The sequence below is a fragment of the Micropterus dolomieu genome, linkage group LG18 (genome assembly GCF_021292245.1).
Source record: "Micropterus dolomieu isolate WLL.071019.BEF.003 ecotype Adirondacks linkage group LG18, ASM2129224v1, whole genome shotgun sequence".
NCBI lineage: Eukaryota > Metazoa > Chordata > Actinopteri > Centrarchiformes > Centrarchidae > Micropterus > Micropterus dolomieu.
Window position 1 is genome coordinate 21,428,591 of NC_060167.1, and position 18,099 is coordinate 21,446,689.

At 40.5% G+C, this 18,099-nt stretch overlaps 2 protein-coding genes across 3 annotated transcripts; both read right to left on the reverse strand.

Annotated features, from left to right (window-relative positions):
* Positions 1 to 1,316: 1,316 nt before the first annotated feature.
* On the reverse strand, positions 1,317 to 8,719 carry eps8l3a (EPS8-like 3a). The gene is made up of 18 exons (XM_046028782.1): positions 8,653 to 8,719; positions 8,504 to 8,568; positions 8,257 to 8,415; positions 7,528 to 7,677; positions 7,374 to 7,438; positions 7,185 to 7,294; positions 6,940 to 7,100; positions 6,703 to 6,808; positions 6,510 to 6,583; positions 6,301 to 6,375; positions 5,277 to 5,422; positions 4,438 to 4,564; positions 4,290 to 4,333; positions 4,100 to 4,196; positions 3,892 to 3,996; positions 2,195 to 2,280; positions 1,548 to 1,680; positions 1,317 to 1,410 (listed from the first exon to the last, which is right to left on the reverse strand). The coding sequence occupies exons 1-18, from the start codon at positions 8,711 to 8,713 to the stop codon at positions 1,399 to 1,401; spliced, it is 1,776 nt and encodes a 591-aa protein (XP_045884738.1). The 5' UTR covers positions 8,714 to 8,719; the 3' UTR covers positions 1,317 to 1,398.
* Positions 8,720 to 12,077: 3,358 nt separating this feature from the next.
* irf6 (interferon regulatory factor 6) lies at positions 12,078 to 17,103 on the reverse strand. Of its 2 annotated transcripts, none has more exons than XM_046028934.1 (8): positions 16,835 to 17,103; positions 16,305 to 16,479; positions 15,420 to 15,615; positions 15,219 to 15,317; positions 14,444 to 14,683; positions 13,801 to 14,193; positions 13,555 to 13,673; positions 12,078 to 13,216 (listed from the first exon to the last, which is right to left on the reverse strand). In XM_046028934.1, exons 2-8 carry the CDS (start codon positions 16,476 to 16,478, stop codon positions 12,986 to 12,988), a joined length of 1,452 nt encoding a protein of 483 aa, XP_045884890.1. In that variant the 5' UTR covers position 16,479; positions 16,835 to 17,103; the 3' UTR covers positions 12,078 to 12,985. The 2 variants fall into 2 exon arrangements, with proteins under 2 accessions (XP_045884890.1, XP_045884889.1); XM_046028933.1 differs by having other exon boundaries at positions 16,305 to 16,483.
* Positions 17,104 to 18,099: the final 996 nt, after the last annotated feature.

Sequence of the window (18,099 nt, forward strand, 5' to 3'; positions counted from 1 at the left end):
GCCACTCCTTGGTTATCCTGGCTGTGTGCTTCGGGTCATTGTCATGTTGGAAGACCCAGCCTCGACCCATCTTCAATGCTCTAACTGAGGGAAGGAGGTTGTTCCCCAAAATCTCGCAATACATGGCCCCGGTCATCCTCTCCTTAATACAGTGCAGTCGCCCTGTCCCATGTGCAGAAAAACACCCCCAAAGCATGATGCTACCACCCCCATGCTTCACAGTAGGGATGGTGTTCTTGGGATGGTCCTCATCATTCTTCTTCTTCCAAACACGGTTAGTTGAATTATGACCAAAAAGTTCTATTTTGGTCTCATCTGACCACATGACTTTCTCCCATGACTCCTCTGGATCATCCAAATGGTCATTGGAAAACTGAAGACGGGCCTTGACATGTGCTGGTTTAAGCAGGGGAACCTTCCGTGCCATGCATGATTTCAAACCATGACGTCTTAGTGTATTACCAACAGTAACCTTGGAAACGGTGGTCCTAGCTCTTTTCAGGTCATTGACCAGCTCCTCCCGTGTAGTTCTGGGCTGATTTCTCAACTTTCTTAGGATCATTGAGACCCCACAAGGTGAGATCTTGCATTGAGCCCCAGTCCGAGGGAGATTGACAGTCATGTTTAGCTTCTTCCATTTTCTAATGATTGCTCCAACAGTGGACCTTTTTTCACCAAGCTGCTTGGCAAATTCCCCGTAGCCCTTTCCAGCCTTGTGGAGGTGTACAATTTTGTCTCTAGTGTCTTTGGACAGCTCTTTGGTCTTGGCCATGTTAGTAGTTGGATTCTTACTGATTGTATGGGGTGGACAGGTGTCTTTATGCAGCTAACGACCTCAAACAGGTGCATCTAATTTAGGATAATAAATGGAGTGGAGGTGGACATTTTGAAGGCAGACTAACAGGTTTTTGAGAGTCAGAATTCTAGCTGATAGACAGGTGTTCAAATACTTATTTGCAGCTGTATCGTACAAATAAATAGTTAAAAAATCATACATTGTGATTTCTGGATTTTTTTTTTTAGATTATGTCTCTCACAGTGGACATGCACCTACGATGACAATTTCAGACCCCTCCATGATTTCTAAGTGGGAGAACTTGCAAAAGAGCAGGGTGTTCAAATACTTATTTTCCTCACTGTAATTCAGACTTTAATGTTAATGTGACTTACTACACATCATGAGCATAATATTGGATAAATGATCTAAATGCACTTCAATGTACACTTCATCGGATAACTTGGCAATTGATTACAAGCTGTAAACCTAATCTCATTTATTATTATCATTTAATACAATCTGAGAGCTTATAGTATTGGGCTGTTGGTGACTTGTTTTGGTCCACGATGATGTTCTTGATCTTCCTCTGTGACGTTCTCTTGCTGCATTGTTGGTCCCATTTAAATGGCAGCCTGCAGCGATGACACATAAAACAGTCAGAGGGGTGCCTGTGTTTACACTCATCAATGTGATAATAAATCTGCATTCATCAGTGTGATGATAATAAATAGTGCAGACAAATTAAGCCGCAGTGTGGTCTGTCACTTACAGCTATGGCGGACTTGACTGCTTGTAACTGGAAGAAGACTCGCCCCCCTTCCTCTGGACACACCGTCTTCAGCTCCTCTCTGGTCAACCCCAGCAGCATAGGGCCGCTCAGCACGCCCAGACAGCGTACAGTGCTGCAAGGGAAGAGTCATAATGATCTGTTTTATAATCGATGCTGAGGTTCACTTTTTTTAGTTTCCACTGAAGTTCAACTGAAAAAAAATCTTGGGCACTCACATTTTTTGTTTTCTAAAAATTGTAAAACTCAAAGCAGCAGAAGCCAAAATATTCTGACTTGTAGTCTCCAAAAACACTGGATCCTACATTTCCCATAATGCAACTCAATCATGTCATTGGACACCACCTCCACCCTAAATGCCCACTTCTTTCCAACCCCACACCACCAATTTCTAATACAGGCTTTCTGTTCAAAGATTTGAGTCCAGACCTAGCTCAGATAAAATAACCCTGACATCATCAGGGCCAGTCATATATGTACATACATCATTAAAGGCTGATATTAGATAGTAGTAATAATATAATAAAATATAATTTTGGTAAATTTTATCAAGTTAAATGCATTAATCAAATCTAGCTTCCATTGCATATATTATTTTAGTGCTACATTTATTTACTGTGTGTACTTACATTTTACTAAAGCCCTTGTCTTCGAGCCAGGCTTTCACTTCTGCAGGCTTGGACTTTTTCGTTAGGACAGGAGAACCACTAGTTTGCTGAGAAAATGGAATGATAATGACTTTACTGAAATGTAAGGATGGAAATTACACAAAGGACACAGTCTGCCTTACAGTTTTTCTCAGTCGCTTTAGAAAATTTCTCAGATCAGAATTTAAACTCTCAAAACTACTTGTTCAACCTCCACATCATCTCGTCACTTGTGCACATCGTGAAAGCAAATCCTCATTGTTTTGAACAAATTGCAAATGCTTTGACACATCGATGCAACCAATTATGTACAATTGTCTGTTGTTTCCTTCACTATCAATTGCTTATGTCATGTTGATCACCATGTATTATACCGGTTCTCTGTTGAATAGTCTTACCCCCCAAAACATCTAGGCATAAGTTCATTGCATAAGTCAATACATGCAAAATGGCTAAACACGTTGTCAAAATCAAAGTTAAATAAAGTCAAACTTTATTGTCATTCTTTGCATTCAAGTATACAGCTAAATGAAATGTTGTTTCGTACAGACCATGGTGCATAAACAAACTAAGAATAGACAACAACAAATCACAACATACTACAGCAGCAACACAGCCCTCAGACCACTCACCCGATACCATACACTGTGAACAGTAAAAATACACAGTGAGCAGTGAATAGTAGTTGATGAAATTGATGAAGATATCCATTGTGATGTGGATTAGAATCTGTGACCTCACAGACAGCAACATCAGCCTAAGGTTTACATTTCTAATTTTGTCAATTGTGCTATGGAGTACTGTAAAAACGTCTTGTCTTTTTCTTTTCTGCATCACAATGACATGGTCTGTAAACAAATTACAGTACAAACAGTAAAAACTAACTGTGAATCCTGTCCAATCTCTTGCAATGTATAACTTTATACTGCTGAAACAGATATGCCATATTGAAAAAGTGCAGCCTTGTGCATTTTCAATCATTCTCATAAAAACGTTAGCCATAGTTTACATCAGAAAACACAGTTTTACTAAGTACACAGTTATATTGATAACATGACTAAACATTTTCACTATCTTGTTCGTAAACAATGACACAAGGACGTTCCTCATTCTGATGGCACTGACATGTTCAATGACATAAAGATTTGCTTTGATTTTGAGCAAGTTACGGGCTTTTGCAGGTAATTCAGTGTGTTGTGCTGTTTGTTCAATATGTTTCGAGAAATGCGCTCACTCTTTTGCAAATGTTAGGGATGATTTGAGAAGTGTACCAAAGGGAGTGAGAAAAACTGTAATACACAGTGTCACAGAGTTTTCACTTGGTTTGCAAATGATGCAGCTTAAATAAAGTTCACAAACATACTGAATGAGTCACATATTGTAATCACTGATCATTTATGCATTCTTTCGCTGCAGTGGAGACTTTTCCGCTGCGATTTAATCAGGTAAATGACAGTCAAAAGCTCAAAGTCACTGAGAAGGGTGACACATAATTACACATAAGCCTATTTTGTTAGTAGTACATGTTCAATTTACTGAAGTACAGTAATTGCATTGAGACTGACATCCTGTTTTTTCACCATGAAGTCTTTCCTTCACAGTAATTGCCAGTTCACCCAGTGATAGAGGTTTCTCATGATAATGAGTTCAAGTTGACCTGTGATGTTAATGGTACCAACCTCGACAAGTTGCTCGTCATGAGCCTCCAGGACATTATTGGGTACAAAGCCCTCCACTCCGCTGCTGTTCCTCACTTTCCACCACTGTCTCGACTTGTCCAGCACCTGTTGACGGACAAAGCAAAAACTAGCCAGGGTCTTCAAGACAAAATAGTTGAAACAATATAGAAAACAGAAAGAGCAGTTGGTTCATGTCACTTACACTCACCTCAACTATTTCTCCTGTTCTGACGGTAAGCTCTCGGTGGTTTCTTGAAATGAAGTCATACACAACACGCATGGGACGCAGTTTTGATTCACCTGAGCTGAAAAACACACCAGGGCATCAAAAACATACAAGTTCGAGGTTTAAAAACACCCACAGTACATTCAATTATACTTTACGGTCTTGTGCGTACCGTGCTTTTTGTTGGGGGCGTGAAGGTGTCCACTTGGCTGAAGTCTAAGAAAAAGTACACGGTCTGGTTATGTTTTTTCTACTTTCTCCTTCTCTCCAAGCTACCTGTCTATCAAGTTACAAAATGAGTGTTTGATGTGAAGGTTCACCTGGCTGGGTGCTGGTTGTGGACTCTCCTGTCTGCTCACAGGTTCATTGAGTTCAGGGGGCTGCCAGCCGTCAAAGAACTCCAGAGTGTATGTTGGGATGTCCTCATCGTCTTCTGGCCATTTGGTGCTGGTAATATTGTCAAAATCATTACTGATTATTATCCTGACATGTATCAGACAGACACGACGCAGTCTCAAAGGAAAAGTACCAATGTGAAAATACAAGTAAAACCCTAGCATTCAAAATCCTAGTTAGGTAAATTTTAGCAAGATAAAATTACTATTAACAAAACAAACTAATATTATCAAAAGTAAAAGCAGTGAGCAACGTTACCGGTTTAGGTGGAGCTAGTGCGAACTACTTTATAACCAGTTAGACAGTTTAGTTCATTGGTTTCTTTTACAAATGGTTACAAGATAAGATGATTAATGGGAGAAGAAAGAAGACAAGTTCTGATACACAAATGTATATTTTTGGGGGGACTTTTTTGCTTTAAAAAACAACTCTCAGACATCTGAAACATTGACAAGGGGTCCCAAGTAAATATTGCTTTAAGGGGTGACAAGTCAAAAAGGTTGGGAACCACTGGTTTAATCTTTAATAAGTATTTTAAAAGCTTAATGTATGGTAAATCTTCATCTAAAAGGTAACTACTCATTTCCCTCTGAAGAAAGTAGCATAAAAAGAAATACCTACTTCAAATTTGTACTTCAGTACAGTACTAGAGTAAATATGCAGGTTCTTTGCCCCACTGCAGAGATGTAGTGAGATGATGTTACATTTCATGTAGAAAATAAAAGCAACAACTGATTAGGTCCAACGGTGTCCATTGTCCCACCTGGGGATGTTCCATGGGTCTCCCAGAGACTGCCACAGCCGGTCCTCGTCTGTGGAGGCCTCATCACTCATCAGACGGATACACTGAGGCGTCAGCAGGGGCGCCACAATGGTCTGTGGCAGATCCTCAGGGCAGTGAGATACCACCTGGCGAGGAAAAGCGTATCTCAATCTGTAGCCGCGTATTTAGGCCAGGTGCAGGGACACAGATTTGGTTAAATAGGAGCAGAGGTTGTCAGCACACTGGAATGCAGCTCCCACAATGAGTTGATGAGACAATGCCGACATGATGGTCAAACAATTAAGCAACTAAATTGGATAAAATGATCCAACATTATATTCATGAATAGCTGAATTTTACGGATAATTCATAAATTATAGTAAAAGTAAGTTACACTAATTCAACAGCTGAGGGTGTAGAAAATATACATTTTAGGCTGAGCTAATCGTAGCCAACAGAACGTGACAATGCATTCTGTCAAACTGGTATATTAAGATCTATAATACTGTAGGAGCCATGAACTGATTTATTGCATGTTTGGAATTACCTGTATATAGGTTAACTGTTTATTTGTTGTTGCACCTTTTTTGGTAAGTCATGTGGATGTGGGTGGCGATTTCTGTATAGTTAATTTACACACCTGTTACACCCTCTATCACCAGATAGAGGGTGAGTGAATGGGACGCTGTATTTTTTGTTGACCGCGGTATTCTTTATAGTTTTGAATCGTTGTGATTATTTTGAATATATGTTTTCACATTATATTAAGTTGCATATTTTCATCAATAAAAGGCAATATTTTTTGAGATGCGCGAATATTTGTGCAGCGAGTCCGACAAACAGCACCATAAGGCCCTACCTCAGCCTCTCAGCGTTTTTAAGTATAGTCGTTACAAATACAGTATGTGATAGAATAGGGTTTTAAAAGCATTTGGATCTTATGATAAATTATAAATTTGTGTTCAGGCTAGTCAAAATCCCAACTGTTAACAATTATTCAAATGTAAGAGATTTAGTCACTTACGAATGCTAATGTGGTGAACAAGGAGTGAACAAATTCAGGAGCACTGGGATTATGAATATTTCCATTGAGCTCCCCCTGTCAAAATAAAAACATTTTCATACATAATGTGCAGCAGCAACACTGTTACACAAACTGTACACTACGGAGTGAACAGGAATAACACCAACCATGATGATATATGGTATGTAAATGTGATTAAGGACACACACCAGAAGGTTGAAACCACATTTGATCTTATGGAGACACGCTGCAAATTCTGCCGCAGGGGGCATGCCGTCCATCGCTAAAAAAATCAATACATGATGAAGCCGTCACAACTAATGATATTTCTACAATTTAAACAATCTGTCATTTAGATCCAGTCTACATGTATGGCTGCCTTCATTTTCCACATCAAATTACCTTTTCCTTTTTTCTTTTTCTTCTTTTTCTTTGCATTTTTAGCTACTATTGCAGCTACCTGTCCCATGAAGATTTCTATGTCACTTACAATATGATTCAAGATGTCCTGGAGAGAAAGAAGAAGAAAATCATTTCCACATTCTTGTTCTCTTAAATGTTACAAAACGTGTGTCCTGTTAAAGATAAACAACAACTAGCTCGCACATTTCTTGTGTGTGATTACAAAAGGACACTCACTACATTCCTGTCCAGCTCTGTGTATGCAGGAGGAGGAGACAGAGGTTCTTCTTCAGTGGTGAAATGCTGCAGCGATGGTACCTCGTCTCTGAGAGTTGAGGTCTCATCCTCCTCCTCTTCCTCAGGTACAACCAGCTGAGGCTCAGGGACTTCATCCTCCTCTATGTGTTCAAAGGAGGTTTGTATCAATTTCCATCATTAACAATCAGCACAGCAGTTGTATATGTCTTCTGTCACAGACTCACCATAGTATGGAGGCATCCATTGGGGCACTGAGTCAACTGCAGGCTTCTGCTCTTTAGGTTCAGAAGATTTTGCAATGTTATGAAGGCTGTTCATTCCCTCATGTCCCTTGCTGCTTGAAAAAGTGTGAGGCATGTTAAAAACAAAAATAAAGTTTCAGGTATTTGTTCTCACTGACTATAGGTTCTTACTTAATGATTGAATCCTCTTTCCTGTGTGACAGTGCTCGTGACAGATCCTTTTGAACATAGTCAGCCTGTAAACAACAACAACAACAAAAAAATTACTCACTGACTTCTTTCACTGACGTCACAATAACATCCATTTCCCAGAGTTTGTACTCACCCTTACATCCTCACACTGAAACATGAAGACGGTGGTGGTGTGTTTTCTCCTGGGCTGGACTGACACTGTGAGTAGGGAGTCAAACACTCCAGCGTCCAGCACAGCCTTTAGCTCTAGGATTTCACCGAGAGCCATGGAATCAAGCTCCTCCTGAGAAAACACAACAGGTTTTTATGCACACAACAGAAAAACCAAGTCTGTGAGCTGAGTTAGAGGACCTTTGTTGTCATGGTTACAATAGCCACATGGTTAAGGTTATGGAACAAAATTAACCAATGTTGCCTTGCAAAAGGAAATGGGAAACTAACAGTGGCCTCCCAAGTTAAAGTCCGGTGTTTCTATAATAAAATCAACTGACGTCCTCTTTTACTCCTGTCAGACAAGATTTCATAATTCCTACAGACGCTAGAGGGTTTTGTCTCTTGAATGTAAACATTTGCTATTTGGGGGAATTTGCTGAAATGTCTGATTTAGGAGTTTTCTTAGGAGGACAGCCTCAGATACAGAGTTGCATGTCATCTGCATACAAGTGGAAAAGATGCCACATTTGAAGATGATAGTTTCTGTGACTGGTCTTGCGAAGGCTATAACATATGATTCACATCAATTTTCATTCTCATCTAATCATTCAGTGACTCTTCATGCCCTGAGTGGGGTCATTGTCACCCTGGAACATCTATTCTTCTATTTTTATTTGTCACAAGACTGAAGGTCTCATGTGCTGCTTACCTTGGTTTCATTGTCTGTGAGCAGCAGTTTAGCACCGCTCACCTCCAGCAGCATGCTCTGACCCCACACACGACCCATCCCATCCAACAGCTTCAGTCGCTCCACACAGTCAGCTATGCTTCTCAACTCCTTCCCATCCAGGTCACAAGTGAACAAGTGCTGCCGCAGAGAGGCGTTAAAACAGAACATTAAACAAGGCACGATTCAGAAAAGAGCATGTTTGTTTGGCTAATGTTATGTATGATACCTCCACTCTGTACTGCAATTTGTTCATCATCTTGTTTATTGATGCAACATACTCCTTCCTTTGCACTGTTAAAGCATAAACCAGGGCTCTGTGTTATCCATTAGATTAAACTTAACAGGCTTATGTCAAGTGCAGCAGTGGTAACTTACAGTAAATTGACTTGGCACTGGGCCTGGACAGATTTGACGCCTGTGATGACACCTCGTCCATAGTGGAGTAACCACTGTCACAACAAATGCAAGCAATTTACAACACTGATCATCAACAAGTCATGAATGAAACAATTAATCAGTTAATTGATCAACCACATAAAATCATAAAATACATACGACTGGATCGATCCTGCATAGCTGCTGGTGTCATTGCCAAAGGGACTGTTTCTCCTGATCATCGTCAGTACTGACCTAGCACAGCTGCAATATTATATATGATATTAATTATACACACCATGAATGACAGCGGTATGAGCTGGCTCAGCAACCTGCATCTTAAATAAATCTAGAAAACATTTATTTCGTCGAGTCTTAAATTAAAGCTGAGTGAAAGTATCAAGTTTTGTTTTACATATGACTCATATGCATTTATATGCTCAGACAACACCTTGGTAATTAACAGTAAATCAATAAATGGCTCTTGATAATCAGCAACACAGCAACCTGTGATCAACCGGACAACGACATCTTTATAGTGTTGTTAGAATATTTCAAGAGTTTGTATATTTTAAAGACAGGTTTTCTGACTGTCTTACGCCACAAATGTATAAAACAACCTCAACATATTTCAAAAACAAATGCAGAGTGAATGGTTAGGAACATTTCACAGTAAGTAAGTCAGACATGTCTTCTATCTGTTCTAATTACATCTTTTCTCAAGATTTTTACACTATGCTGAATATTGAAGTATGTAAAATATAAAAAAAAATGGAATATAAAAGGAAGTTTATGGTGATGTGGATTTTCTTCAAATTGTCTTAAATAAAGTGCAAACACGTAGAAACCCTTCTCTACAGATCATTTGTATAAATAACAAAAAGACATCCAGTTTCTTTGGAGATATATTATCAGATGTCCGTACCTTTGATGCCTGGCAGCTGAATGTTGTTACCTTCTTCTGTAGTTTTTACCCTATAGTAAAAATACAACTCATATTTTAATCCTGTACCTGAGTGAACGAGAGTTTTCACCCTTGACTTCCGTGTTAAAGCAAAGGACAAAGTCCACTGTCAGTAGCAGAACGATCTGGGATACTCAGTTGAGGGTGTGAGATCTAGTGTGGCATCCCAGCTGAGCAAAGGTTACTAGATACGGAGGAAAACACCCAGGAAAAGCTTAATTGTTTGCAGGTCTATAAATGAGAACCTAACAGCATTGTGTCATTTTTCCGGTCTATAATGTAGAGGAATTGCAAGTATTGAGTCACAATGATCCCACGCTTCTCTTTTTCCACAATGAAAACAAAAAATAGTTTGGGCCTATAGAGAAATAAGACATAAAGCTGTGTTCATTGCAGGATTGGTATTAAGAAGATAAAATCAGACAGGAATTCATCAATGACAAGAATCACACTACCAAACATTACCCAGAACAAATTGCTTAGTGATGTAATGAACACTGGGTAAACAACATGCCCATATTTAGCCCACATAGGGGAGTCATAATGTGTGTAAAATAGGATAAGAGCTTGTTTTAGAGTCATTTCATTAGTACAATCAAGTAAACCAATGACTGTACAGTAATTACAATTTCTAGGTAACTGTACTTTGATATTCTCAATAATTACCTCTCCGCCCTTCCACGTGCCTATATGGAAAGCCATAAGGCAAGGAGAGCACACCTTCCTGCCCATCCATGTGCACACATGGGAAGCCCAGGTACAGAACAGAGCAGACATCAGTAACAAAAGAAATGACATTGATTAGTCAGCCACAGCCTGAAAGGGAAGGTGGGGTGGTGATGGGTTACAAGAGGTTTGCAGAGGAAGCAGCAAGAAGGGAATCAGCTGAGCTGGCAGCTGATGTGGCTGGCTTTAAGATGGGCTGCCATCAGCTGATGTGCTGGGATTGTTAGCTGAGCTTGACTTCGTTGCCTGCCTGAACTAACACTCTGCTCGATTTCTACTAAATTGAAATTACAATTGTGTAAGTGTGTAAGCCCAAGTGTCCTTGGGCAAGATACTGAACCCCGATTTGCCCCTGGCGGCTATTCCGCCAGTGTATGAATGAGTGTGAATGTTAGTTTCCGTTTGAGCACTTAGGCTCAGTGTATGAATGTGTATGACTGGTGAATGCAGATGTAGTGTAAAAGCGCTTTGAGTGGTCGAAAAGACTAGAAAGGCACTATACAAGTACGGAGCATTTACATTTACAATTATAATATCAACGTTTGGGTTAGGCCTATATGATAATCCTTCGGTCATAATATAAAGTAGCCGGATGCGGGTCTCTTTTTCTCACTCTCTGGTAGAGGAGAAGTGTGGCAGCATCTCTGTACAGCTAATTGTTTAAAAAACATCCTCTACAGGTTGTCCTTCCTATCCAGAAGGTGAACAACCGTATTTGTGTTCATCCAGTATCCAAGAAACACAATTCAGGTTATTTAAACAGGAACACTGTGATTCTTATTCAACAGTTTGTTCATGAAAGGACAAAAGTTAAATAAGATTTATATTAAATGAACATGTCAAGTACGATAGTGTACAGTAACCAAGTCAATATTTATTAATACATCAATATTATTTCTTAAACCCAATTCAGTCACCATTAAATTTAAACATTTCATACTAGGTAGGTTGAGTGGGTAATTATTTTATTTCTTGCAATTCTTGTATGTAGGGTTTCCATATTGAAAAAATTATGTCAGAACAGTTCCTAAAATGTTTATTACACATAATGTGTCATCTCTAAAAATTGGTATGAAGTTTTAGACAAGTGTGAATAATTATCTCAATCGCTCATTAGGTGATCGGTCGCACTAATAGGACATATCACTAATATTAACATAGGATGTATGTTAATATTAGTGAGCAGGATTGTGGTGCAGCTGCAGAATGAAGTTAAAAAGTGAGTTTTAAAAAAAAAAAAATAGGGTGTAGAGTAGAGTGAAGTCTGACCGTGTTTTCACAGCATTTCAGTGACTTTGTTTAAATTTACTACATATGCTGAAGTGGCCTAAATAAAGCCACTGGATGCTGTTAATCCAGATAATGTAAAATTTAACACCTAGGCCTACGATATTTTAACTTTGATGCCTTTTTCAAGTGCAGATCACTAAACACATCTAGATCAGATTGTAAGCTCATAATCATCTCTCTGATCTGTATGTTTTTCATCTTTGGTTGCTGGCCCCTGTATTTTGTCCCCATCAGATTAAAGCTGCGCAAATATATTTGAAATGTGATTTAGGCTAGGCTGCAGCATAATACACTGACTCTTATCAGCTGTTTAACTTTCCATTTCAGGGTTCAGGTGTGGAAAAGACCCCTGCTGTTGTTCAACTGAACCACTGGAGGTCAGCAATGCAGAGCTGCAGTCTGTCCACCTGCAGTATGTTTTTAATAATTAAAGTAACTTATAAAGTCCAATGTTATTTTGATTTTATTGATTAAATAAACAATCATAGGATAAATGCACTCTGGGCATAAAACATAATTCAGCACCCCAAAGTGCAGTGGCATCCATATTAAAACAGATCCACATTGCTGAATGTTGTCTACTTAAATGGCCTCCTGGATACAATAAATGGCTTAAAATCAAAGATGGGAATACAAAAATATCCTACAATATAAATGGAAAAATAAAAACAACTGAGAACAAAACTGCAGGCCAGGTGACCAGAAAACATATACTTCTGTCAAATGGGACGACTTGTTGTCATTTGTGAAGAAATTTGAAACACTTATATACACATGCGCTCGCAGGATAATGGGATCTCACACACTGAGGACAGCGGGACTGTTTAGCCATAATGAATGTAAGAAGAAACCAGCAATGCTTTCATTCACATGTGCCTGTATGTTGTCCCAAATATACAAAGATCATTCTGTGCTAGATGTCAAAAAAGTTTACATGAGGTCACAAGATTTAAAAAAAAGGATCACTGGGCCCTGTTTCTTGCCTCTAGGAAAGTTTGGTAAATCACTCACCCGTTTTAGATAAATAAAGGCACAGGGCAATTTCTGTAACTCATTAACCATGTTAAATGTTCTATTGCAGCAAGCAGGACTTTGGCCCATGCAGTCTACGGTCCCTGCACACATAATGCGGAGTAATGCAGGCCTCCAGGCACTACTCTTTCTACCTACAGAAAAGCATAGTCACAGTACATTTATTCTAGAGAAAGCTGGAAAGCGTACAAATCCTACAGCATATTGTGCACACTATTAAATATGATAACACATAAGTACTTCTTTGCTAGCAGTAGGTAACCCTCAGTAGCAGTGTGAAACATAAACCGATAAATGATATAGTTCACAGTGCAGACTGCTTTACTGTGTCTGCAGAGCCTGGGTGATGCTAAGGCCTGAGCCAGGGGGCAAAGCCCAGCCATCTTGGCCCTGGTGGGTCTGCAGCAGGCAGTACAGCTGCTTTAGGTGGGCCACTATGTTGTCTTTGATATCTGGGATTGAAATCTGCAGGCGAACGCTGCCGCTGTCAAAGGATCGTGTGTTGTCTCCGGAAAACATCTCGCTTAGCATGCGTGCCACCACTGGAATGATCTGCATGACAGAGGACCAGAATGAGTCACACAATCAGAGAGTCTAAACAACAAAAGAGTAAAGCTTATTGATGAGAAGAGAAATACGAGAGTTGTGTGAAAAAGGGTGTAAAGAGTTTAGTAAATGTTCAAATGAGAAGTGATTTCTCCGCTTTTATATAAATTATTTTCAAAGTGTTTTTTCAAGCAGCAAAATATTTCCATGGAGTTCATCATCTTAATGGAGTAAACTATTCACAGGTATGAGGTAAATAGTCTACTCTGTATTGCCCCTCGATGCCGACAAAGATTCATTACCTCATTCAAAGTCTTGTTATAAAAACTGTCAACATTTCTCACCTGAACCATGATCAGTTTTCTCTCCTTGGGCCTTCCATCGGGCCACTCCTCTCCAAAACACAGGTTGATTTCAAATGAAGGAGGGCTTGGTGTCTGGCCACGCTGGTGGGCTATCACTCCTGCACACAATAAAAAAAACACATTTATTAGTTCTCTTTCTCAGAGAATATTACAAATAAATTAAATAAAATCGACATATAACCCAATTTTACTAATTGTCCCGATAAACGTAAGAATTCTACTTACCACTGAGGAAAGACTCCAGGCAAAAGAGTTTGATCTTCCTCTGGCGCTCAATAAGATTTGGTGCAGCTGGATTTGGAGCACAAGGACCGGACCAGTACACCTTACATTGGCAGAGGCGGACTGCGTAGATATCGTGGCCGCTTACCTCCAGGATTAGGCCTCTGTCCATCACATCCAGCAGGCGGCTAGTGAAAACCCTCTGCTTGTCGTTGGGAATGTGCTCGGTGGTCGGAAAGCGTAGCTGTTCCAGGTTCACCGGCCCGAACAGCTCCTCCTGGTTGACCATGGGGCCGAGGTCCCCGTAGAACAGCCTGCAGCCCTGTGGGTTACTGACGGTCACTGTGGGACACATCTCCTTCCCTCTGTACAGGAACTGCACCTCCAGGTCAGTCACTGGGTTGGAGATGAATGTAGGCACGTGTTAAAACCACGTTTCATGCAACAACTGAAGATTTGCTTCAATTTCAGAGAAAGTTCACCCCCCCCCCCCAAAAAAAATACAGTGTCCTCAGTGTATCTGAAGTGCTACCAAGGTTTGGAGTTACCCTGTACTGGTGAATTTAGGTCAACTGTCTCCTAATTATGTGTGGTGGTCAATGGATTTCCACATTTTTCAACCACACTGGAGGAAGCATGTACTCACTCGGGAGGGAACTGATCCACGTTTCTGGAGAGGCAAACAGGGCGTCGGGTAGAGGAGGGGGCTGCAGTGAGTGATCAGACAGAGGAGCAGGGGGCATGTCAACCATGGGTGTGGGGTGCATCTCCACATCCACAGGCTCCTCTTTAGGCCAGACCTCATTTGAAGGGGGGCAACTGGAAGGCTGCAGGGAGGAATCTGAGCTCATAGGAGACCACATAATGAGAGGAGAGGGACTGGTGCCTACATGAGGAAAGAGAGAAGAATAAATTTGCTGTCAACAGTAATCAAACTGTGTCTCTTTGCGCTGCCAGGAAATTGACCCTTCGCTAAGCCACGCCCACCTTAGTTACTGTTGCTTGATGGACTTGCTGCCACTGTCTATTACTGCAATCCCTGGAGAAATATTTTCTAGTTTTTGGAAAAATGATCTCAGAAAGAAGCAGACAGTTTTGCTGTTGCATAGTTAGCTACCATTTGCTAATTAACATTACATTAGAAACAATCCACAGCCGACATTTTTCTGGATTGGTTTTAGGTTTTGGAAAGAGAATTAATCGCACTTCCCCTATCAACCTCTCTGGTTAGCGACTGTAACTATTACAAGTGCCTCGGCAGAAGACAGCTAGAAAACGACTCCTTTTGCATTAGAGTCAATGGAGCGCAGCCATGAAAGTGTCAGACCTGTGCTGTGAATGGCTAGCCGCGTGTTCAGGGCGTGGCTTAGCAAAGGGTCAATTAAAAATATAGGTTTAATCTGTGAGGAGAAGTTATTCACCATTGGATGGGTATGGAGGGAGAGACTCTGGTGTATCTGGAACATCTTCCTCACCACCATCTTCATCATGCGGAGTCCAGGAGCCAGCGTCTGAGGAGCCTGTGGGGCGAGATACAGCAGTTATAAAATAGTAATGTTTACAAAATGAAAGTGAAATTGCAGCAAATCTGTAAAGATCGTCTTCAACCAGTTCTTGTTTACCCTGGTTACTGAGGGGCTGTGGGATGTCGCAGACATCATAGATCTTCAAAGGATTCATGGGGACCTCTTTGGTACCATCATAGACCAGCTTGAACTCTCGGCTTTTGTTCAGGGCACATCGAAGCTGAGCTTTCCACTTTGCAGGATCAGGTTCATCAGATCCCTCTTGGAACTTCCCGGTCTCCACGGCCCACGCCTGGAGGAACATTTAAACACAAAGGAGGTATCAGTATCACTGTCCTGTTTAAACACTTTTATATTCCTACACAGGATCCACATTTACTGTTGAAAGTAGGACACTTAAGAGATTCATCACCCCAAAAATACTTCCTTTCTAATGAAGCCTGTGAACAATGTCACCCAATGCGGTTCAGTGCAAAGTTGTTTTAGTATTTGTAATCTTAAACCAGTCTTCGCTCTCTCTTTTTTTTATTTTATTTATTATTTCGCCTTAACATCTTGTTTAACATCTTTCCTTGCATATATCTGCAGTTAGTCTTATAATAATATATCCCTGTCTTGACTCTTTAAAAGCAGTAACACAAATACAGAACCAATACCAATATGATGTGATGACTTGTACCAATCTTTCCTAATGCTACAAGCCGGAGAGAGCCCTATGTAGGCTTAAATGGGTTGCAAACCAAGATTTTGCTCCAGATACATGCAAAGGTTTTGCTATATAATTGGACACTTTTATTGCATATTTAAGCAACATAAACTTCTTAAAAGGTGGGATTAAAAAAAAAATCGAGTGTCCAATCCATTTCCATCTCAAGATTTACATGTTCTGACTGTGGCCTCAGAGTAGGCTACTTTACATTTGTGTGTGTGTGAATGTTTTCATACCATAGGCCTATGTTAAGAGTAGGCAAGAGGAATCACCTTAAATATGGTGTCCTCGTCCTCGTGCTGGGGTGTGTGGCGTGTGGCGTGTTTCCACGGAATCTTGAAGCGCATGTTTTCACGGTCCATCCACACCAGACCCGGGTATCGCCCGCTGTCTACCTGAGCGACCAGCCAAGGTTTCAGCCTCACACGTCGAGGGGTGACCGACATCCTGGCTGTCAAGTAAACACAAACCTGTCAGTCCAAGGTAGGTTATAACTCCGAATAACTTCCTCGACCGCCAAGGGCTATATAGTCTCATCTGTGACAAACAATGCTGCAGCCGAAAGCCTGCAAATCCGGATGTTCCAAAAATTTTAAACTGCTTGTCCACACCTTGCCAGGCATAACTTACACTATTTGTTTGGCATACCAGGCTATTGCAGCTGCTTGCAGGTTAGACCTTGTATGATAGGCCAGTCTATCTTTAAATGTGAGAATTACAGTCAAATTGATCCAAAAATTAAAAAAAAAAAAATTTAAATAAAAAACCGACCAAACACGATACTAAAGAAAGACACACATACCTGTAGTAAACCAGGAAGTGGAAGAAGTCTTTCCTCGTCGGCCTGCTGACGGATAAAACCGTGTCCGTCCTCCTCAAATCCTCCCAAACCACTGCAGACTCTCAAAACAAAGTTAATCGATAATCACCTCGACGAAAGTGGGTGAGAACAACACCAAGAGGTACGTTTATCTCGGAGAACTCTAAAGAGCTGGTGTTGCTCGCTCGGTTTGGCCTTCCCCTTTGCACACCGAAACTCAGGTACGGGCGTGACGTCACGTCGGTGACACACCTTTCGCGAGCCGAGTAGCTGGGAGACAGCTATTTAATGAGGCACGTTGACGGTGCATTTTTTCTTCCCACGAGCATCTGAGCATTTCACTGTGAGCCATACAAAATTATTCTGATACAGAAATACTTAGCCTACTAATTATAGTCACATAAATAATCCTGATCTCGACATAAGCACTGGCTTTTTTAGAAATATTTTGACAGCATTTACATTTGACATTTACATGGTTGTTTTTCATCAATAATCTAATGTCATTATACATGCTTATATCATATAACGTTCAGAGAAATTTAGGAACAAATAAATCAACTTTTAGTCGTTTTTCATGGAAGTAGATCACATTAGAATTGCTGAATCATCAGTTTACAAGACGAGGTTTAATTTACGCAGTTAGGGTTTTTACACCGTTTTTTTTGTTATTTTTCTCCGCTGATGTTGGTTAGCCTACTTAGTTATTTCCTTTAAGAGTGTGAGGAGGAAAAAAAATGCTCATCTAAAGGGTTTATTACAAGTGGCCTACGTGAATATCCCTAAGTTGGTTAACACCAAGAACTCAGATTGCAGACAATATGGCTGATATGACTTGACTCAGCTGGTAGGCAGTTTGTTTCCAGGAGTTTCCAGGAAAAATAACAATAGATTCAAGTGGCACAAGTTAAGTGGATGTGGGATGATGATGTCGTCGCTAGTCGCCAAAACAGCCGACAATAACAAACCACTCCCTGAAACTAACTGAAACATGGCTTTGAGAGCATGTGTCTATCAGCTGTGCACCTTTCCCCTTGGATTTCCTAGTTTCGGCATCATATGCATGATGAGCCTGTTGCCATGTGATGCTAATTATTTGTTGTGCATTCTAGGATGGGGGTGGATGGTTGGACAGGTGCATTTGGCTGGGTGTGTTGGGTTATTTTGGGTTCAAATTAATTAAATTTAGTGCCAGCTGCATCACAAAGGATTTACATGAGCTCAGTATGCATATACAAATAAGCCTT

Bases quoted from the DNA above. Each gene is read 5' to 3' on its own strand.
- eps8l3a (XM_046028782.1), bottom strand. From the start codon at position 8,713: ATGGACGAGGTGTCATCACAGGCGTCAAATCTGTCCAGGCCCAGTGCC. The intron at 7,101-7,184 runs GTGAGTCTGTGA...TTGAACACATAG, and splicing joins ATGGATGCCTCCATACTATG to AGGAGGATGAAGTCCCTGAG. The intron at 6,584-6,702 runs GTAATTTGATGT...TGATTTTTTTAG, and splicing joins GAAAAAGAAAAAAGGAAAAG to CGATGGACGGCATGCCCCCT.
- irf6 (XM_046028934.1), bottom strand. From the start codon at position 16,478: ATGTCGGTCACCCCTCGACGTGTGAGGCTGAAACCTTGGCTGGTCGCT. The intron at 15,616-16,304 runs GTGATTCCTCTT...ATGTTCCTCCAG, and splicing joins ACGAGGACACCATATTTAAG to GCGTGGGCCGTGGAGACCGG. The intron at 13,217-13,554 runs GTGAGAAATGTT...TCTGTCATGCAG, and splicing joins GAAAACTGATCATGGTTCAG to ATCATTCCAGTGGTGGCACG.